The 6,902-nt window shown below is 44.7% G+C and overlaps 1 protein-coding gene across 1 annotated transcript; it reads left to right on the plus strand.

The window, feature by feature from the left end:
* Positions 1 to 232: 232 nt before the first annotated feature.
* On the plus strand, positions 233 to 2,387 carry LOC112079817 (LHFPL tetraspan subfamily member 3 protein-like; the record flags this gene model as incomplete). The annotated part of the gene is made up of 3 exons (XM_070442438.1): positions 233 to 460; positions 1,972 to 2,012; positions 2,114 to 2,387. Coding segments are annotated over 2 exons (248 nt in total), but the record flags the coding sequence as incomplete, so codon positions are not given.
* Between the last annotated feature and the right edge of the window lie 4,515 nt (positions 2,388 to 6,902).

Consider the following 6,902-nt stretch of genomic DNA (forward strand, 5'->3'; position numbering starts at 1 on the left):
GGAGAGACTACAGGGGGAGGGTGATGAGTTCAGAATGCTCCATAGATATGGTATGGGTTAAGCTAACACTATCTCTCTTTGTCTCTTTCTCTCTCTCTCTCTCTCCCTCCATCTTTCTGTGTTTCTCCTGTACTCTCTCTTTTCTGTAATCTCCCCCTTTCCCCCACTTCTTCCTTTCTCCCTCCCTCTGTCTCTCCATCCCCCCATCCCTCCCTCCCTCCTCCTATCCCAGGTACGTGCCTGATTCTGGGCTGTATGATCTACCCAGACGGCTGGGACAGTGATGAGGTGAAGAGGATGTGTGGGGAGCAGACAGACAAGTACACCCTGGGAGCGTGTTCCGTGCGCTGGGCCTACATCCTGGCTATCATGGGCATCATGGACGCCCTGATACTCTCCTTCCTGGCCTTCGTCCTGGGAAACCGTCAGGATGGGCTGATGGCTGATGAGCTGCTGGATAGTAAGGACAACACTTAATCTAAGATCAGTTTGTGATTTTAGGTCATTATGAATAAGGTTACCTGGAAAGGGGTTACCTGATTCTAGATCAGTACTCCTACCCTGAGATGCTTTGTGAATACGAGCTGTGGACTTTCCTCATGTGAGCATGCCATACAGAGGCTCTCACAAAGTGATATGTGTGATAGTTCAGGTCTGTGTAAGGTCATAGAGCAATGCTCTTCAATCCTGCTCCTGGGGACCACAGGGTGTCTACCTGTCTCTGAAGGGCAGCACCATACTGATGTGTTAGTGCTGGGCTGGACCAAACACCTGCACACCCTTTGGCTCTCCGGGACCAGGAGTGAAGAACACTGTTGCACAGAATAACAGAACCTCTGTAACTGAAGTCTGAGCCGCCTCTCCTCCAGACCCTCCTGTATCTTTGGCTTTAATGTATTTAGGCTAATAAATACACACTTCTCATCAACCCCCTCCTCCAAAGCCCAGAGCATGGGGTGGGTGTGTATCAAAGGTAACAACTGTATCCTGCTGTGAAAACCCCACATCCCGCACGATAGACATTGATATTTCGTCCCTTTTTATGCAAATATTTTCAGCATAATTTCACACACCCGAGCCACCACCAATTAACATATTTTAACTGCTTCTGACATAAAACCTGCTTACTGTTATTACCAATGGGATTGGGAATTGGTGAGTCAGAGGGAGAGAGAGAGAGAAAGTGTGAGAATGAGAGAGGCAGATAAGAAAACAAGATGGCAGAGTCAAAGAGAATGGCTAAAATGAAAAGAAGGGGAAGGAAAAGAAAAAAGAGAGATGAAAAGAAATGGAAAGGAGAGGGAGTTGTAGAAAATAAGACGGAAGATAAATTGAGAGAATTTACGGAGTCATGAATCACTAATGGCTGTTTACACAGCTTGGCTGTCAGCCTGTCTAGATGAATCACATGAACTGGATCAGCATCGGCTAGGGCTGCCTGGTAGTGCAGGAGAACGCCATGGAACAGAGGGAGGATGCCGTTATCAGCTATGGGACAGGAGGAGAGAGAGGCGAGTGAGAGAGAGAGAGAGAGAGAGAGAGAGAGAGAGAGAGAGAGAGAGAGAGAGAGAGAGAGTGTGTGTCTCAATTGGGCACACATTCAAATTAAGTCTAGTAGGCTCTGCTTCCAAAATCCGAGACGCCCTCAATTATCAATATTATAAGGGTTTCAAGATGTATGACTTCACGTAATCAGCTATAAGGAGAGAGAGAGAACACAATGACTGAGTCTCATTTTGGCAAAGTGATTAATTGTTCTGTTGCAGTAATGTATGTGTCAGTCCACTGATTAACTATGTTTATAAAGGAGGTCTCTGAGCCATTTAGATAAGGATGTCATTACCTTACTACTGATTGGTGACTTTTCCTCACTACTGCCACCCCATGTATGTCTCTGTTACTACAAGTACAGAAGCTCTAGTGGTATTCATAGTGACATTACCAATGCTAACCTCTCTTCTCTCCTCACAGAGACGGGTAATTCCATATAAACAGTCAAATACTGTACAAAGGTGTGTGTGCTTTTTGTGAATTATCTGATATACTTTCATGGGATCAATATCCATATGCTTACGTTGCCATTGGTAAATCTAGTTGTGTTCTTTGTTCACAGGTGTCGGTGCCCATCAGAGGTAAAGATAATGTAACACAACGTTCCAGCTTCATACCTGTCACTCTGGAAGTGGAAAGGAGAGCTACTGCTGTTGGGAAGAACAGAACGAGAAAAAGACGAATGAATGAAAGGAGGAGACACATCCACTCCAAGAGAACCCACTTAGTAAAGACCAACCCCTACGGACCCTTTCTCATCCAGGCATGACCTTGATATTGGCAACAACAGATGGAAGACTTCATATTGTTTTATGAAATGAAATCCGTTACTGAGTGGACACAGTAGGCCGATGACTTAACGGGCGGCAGATAGCGTAGCTGTTAGAGCATTGGGTCAGTAACYGAAAGGTCGCTGGTTTGAATACYTGAGCTGACAAGGTCGTTGTGCCCCCTGAGCAAGGCGCTTCACCCTGATTTGCTCCAGAGGCGCTGTACTACTATGACTGACCCTGTAAAACAACACATTTCACTGCACCTATCTGGTGTATGTGACAATAAAACATATTAGGAAACATACGAGAAAAGTTTTGTTTGTGAAAAAGAACATGAGATTCTGTCCCACCATTCAAGGCCATAGAAAAACACAAATTAACCCAGCGTTTCCCAAACTCAGTCCTGGGGACCTCCAAGGGTTGCACGTTTTGGTTTTTGCCCTAGCATTTGACCCAACTGATTAAAATAATTAACTAATCGTCAAGCTTTGAAAACTTGAATCAGCTGTGTAGTGCTTGGACAAAAACCAAAACATGCACCCCTTGAGGTCCCCAGGACCGAGTTTGGGAAACGGTGAACTAACACATGACCGCACATGACCGCTAGGCTACAGCATTGGATTGTTCAGACGTCTGATCAAACAGAGCTGTCGTCTTTATTGTGTCAAACTCACCTCTGGACCACATGTACCTGAACTGTGGATTCCTTCTTGACTTGTGTTCCACTCTTTGTTCTTCATTGGACTCATCATTGTAAGACTGTTTACAGTGGGTGAGCATGGGCCATGAGAACTGTCTGGCTTGCTGAGCCACCTTACTGGACCTTACCTTAACCATTTTAAATCTAATCTTCAACGGGGTGACATCAGAGTTGGGACGTCCCACGGATCCCATTTAGACTTGTCCGTACTGGAAGACAACGGCTGACCAGAGAGTGATGCTCCACCACTGACATCACATTAAATGTCACTAAGTTGAAGGTAAAGAAGAAATCTTGTAGCTGTAATGAATGACTGTTGTGATAGAATCAGAGGTAGAGATCAGAGCCATGTAGGACTAAGGACTACTCTGTAATAGGAGTCTAGGCAGGCCTGCCAATCATAGTGTCTCAGGCAACCCTGGAGAAAAACCATGCTGAAGACAATGTATTAGTAGAAAATAGGCCTATTACCAAATCGAAATAGCTGTTTAAGTGTTGGAATATTATCTTGTCTCTTTGACTATGATATGTTGCTATCTTGATTCACTTCAGATGTGCCATCAATGTATACAGACGTATTCGTAGAGTATTGCCGATTTTCTATGGGAAAAGTTGTTCCATAACGTTTGGCCAGTGTCTTGGAATTGTATTATCTGGGAATATAACCTAGCAATCCATCTGCAACTTTATCACTTAGTAGCAATGTGTCGTTAACGAAAGTCATTCTTGCTCTCTATCCAGCAATTTTTATCAATAATATAATACAATTTCGTTGAAGGTCAAAATGTGGATGTTATGGCCTTTAAAGGAACAGAACTGTTTAAAAGATCAGTAGCTCCCAGAGCCACATGTAAACTCAAGTCAGTAGCTTACCACTGCCACACAAACAGGGCTGCAACAACAATTTATAACTATTAATGTCAGCAGTTCCTGCCAGCAGCAAGCACCTGCATCCCACTGCTGGCTTGCCTTGAAGCAAAGCATGGTTGTTCCTCGTCGTTGAAGACCAGATGCTATTGGAAACGCAGTGTTTTAGGAGGGCCATAGGCGTTCAGATGGAATAAATGGCAACTCGCAAAAAATCCATGGCTATGGATGGGGTAAATGATGGCACCTAATCTTATTGATAGTCTTTGTCCACGTAGTAAGTTTAACCACTTCTATTATGTCATGAAATGTGCTGGTGTCCTTATGAGGGTTTCTGGGCTGCAACACTAAGCTCATTAAGCATCGTGACAACAGCGAAGCTGCTGTGGGGACGGCTCAATCATGTCCGGCAAGTTAGGATCAACTCGGAAATGGCAATCATACCATTCGACTGATTCCCTCAGCGCAGCCTTATACCTCACGAGGCCTGTCCTCCCGATTCAAGGTGGCCACAAGACTCCTGTGATGTGAACTGAATAAACATGTGAAATATTGAATCAGTTAAGCACCCCCACCTACCTTATTACATGGCTTAGTCTAACCATACCTAATCTGAGCCAACCTACCTATATTATACTGGTAGTCCAACCCCACCTACCTGTATTATCTGGCTAGTCCAACCCAACATACAATTCATTAAAGACTGGCAGTACAAACCACCTATTCTATATTACGGCTACGTCCACACATACGCCCACTCGTACTTATTATATCTGGTAGTCAACCCACCTAACTTATATACTGGCTTTGTCCAATCGCCGACCTGACTTATTATACTGGTAGTCAACCCCACTCTAATCCTGCTATCCACTACTTATCTGGCTTAGTCCCAAACCCACTCTTATTATACTTCGGCTCGTCCAACACGCCACCTACTCTATTATATCGGCTAGTCAACCCCCACCTGCCTTATTTACCTGGCTAGTCCAACCGCCCATAACCTATTATACTGGCTTATGTCCAACCTAAAAACCCTTAAATTATACATACTCAGGCTAATCCAACGCCATCCATATACCTGGCGAGTCCCCTATATTATACTGGCTAGTTACCAAACCCGCACTACCTATTATACTGGTACGTCCAAACCCGCATCGTACTTATTTATTACTGGCTACGTCAAACCACCTCCTTATTAATAATACGGCTGGTCACCACACTTAATCTGGCTAGTACCTACTTATTATACTGGCTAGTCAACGGCACCCACTTACCTTATTATCTGGCTAGTCAACCGCCACCGATACCTTCATTAAGCCTGGCTGTTTCAAACCCCTATCCTTATTATAACTGGTAGTCAAACCGACCACCTAACCTTATTATCCACTGGCTACAGAACCCACCTACCTTATCTTCTGGTAGTCCGAACCCCCACTACCTTATATAGCTGGCTAGTAACGCCCAACCCGCTATATGCTCGTACAAACACAATTATTATAGAACTGGGCTAGTAAAACAGCCCACCTATTATTATACTGGCAGTCAAACCCATTCGGAGCGTTATTATACTGGGGTAGTCCAACCCCCCCACCTACCTTTTATACTGGTTAGTCGCAATCCCCAACTACCTTATTATATGGCTAGTTCCAACCGCCATCCCGTTATTATACTGGTAGTCGAACCGCCCACGCTACCGTTACTTATAGCTGGCTAGTCCACCCCATCCTACGCTTATATACTGTTGGCTAGTCGCAACCACCTACCTCTTATTATTAGCTGGCTAGTCCAAACCCCACCTAGCCTTATTATGACTGGCTAGTCAACCCCACCTACCCTGTATTATACTGGCTAGATCCAACCCCGACCTACTTATTATACTGGCGTAGTCCAATCCGCACCGTAACTTATATACCTGGCTAGTACCAAACCCCCACAGCCCTTATTATATTCTGGACTTAGTAAACGCCCAACCTAGCCTTATCTATACTGGTAGTCCAAACCCACGACTTATTATACTGGCTAGTCCAACCCCCACCTACTTATTATATGGCTAGTACCAACCCAACGTACTTACTTATCTGGCTCGTGGAACGCCCACCTACCTTATTATACTGGCTAGTCCAACCCCCACCTACCTTATTATACTGGCTAGTCCAACCCGCACACCTATTATTAATAGCTGGTAGTCCCAACGCCACCTACTTATTATATATGGGCTAGTTTCCAACACCCACCATACTTATTATACGGCTAGTCCAAACCCCACCTACTTATTATACTGGCTAGTAACACCCGCACCTACTTATTATACTGGCTAGTCCACGCCCACGCTACCTTATTATACTGGCTAGATCCACCCCCACTCCTATTATTATACTGGCTATAGTCCAACGCCCACCTACCTTATTATACTGGCTAGTCAACCCCAGCCTACTTATTAAAATATGGCTAGTCCAACCCACTCCTTATTATAACTGGCTAGTCACCCGCCACCGTACTTATTAATACTGGCTAGTCGCAAACGGCCCAACTACTTATTATAACTGGCTTAGTCCAAACCCCTACTTTTATATTGCTAGTCAACCCCACCGTAACCTTATTTACTGGCTTAGTCCAACCCCACTACCTATTATACTGGCTGTCGCAACCCCCACTACTTAATTATACTGGCTAGTCCAACGGACCTACGCTTATCTAACTGGGCTGTCCAGAGCCCCACCTACCTTATTAAACTGTTAGTCACCCCCACTACTTATTATACTGGCTAGTCGCTAAACCCACCTAACTTTTAGGTATATCTGGCTAGTCAACGCACTTACCTTATTATACTGGCTAGTCCAACCCCCACTACCTTATTATAGCTGGCTGTCCAAACCCCCACCATACTTATTTATACTGGCTAGTCCAAACCCACTACCTTATTATAACTGGCTAGTCAAACCCGCACTCCTTATTATACTGGCTAGTCAACCCCACCTACTTATTATATCTTGGCTAGTCAAACCGCCACC

This window comes from Salvelinus sp. IW2-2015, unplaced genomic scaffold (assembly GCF_002910315.2).
Source record: "Salvelinus sp. IW2-2015 unplaced genomic scaffold, ASM291031v2 Un_scaffold9731, whole genome shotgun sequence".
Classification (NCBI taxonomy): Eukaryota; Metazoa; Chordata; class Actinopteri; order Salmoniformes; family Salmonidae; genus Salvelinus; species Salvelinus sp. IW2-2015.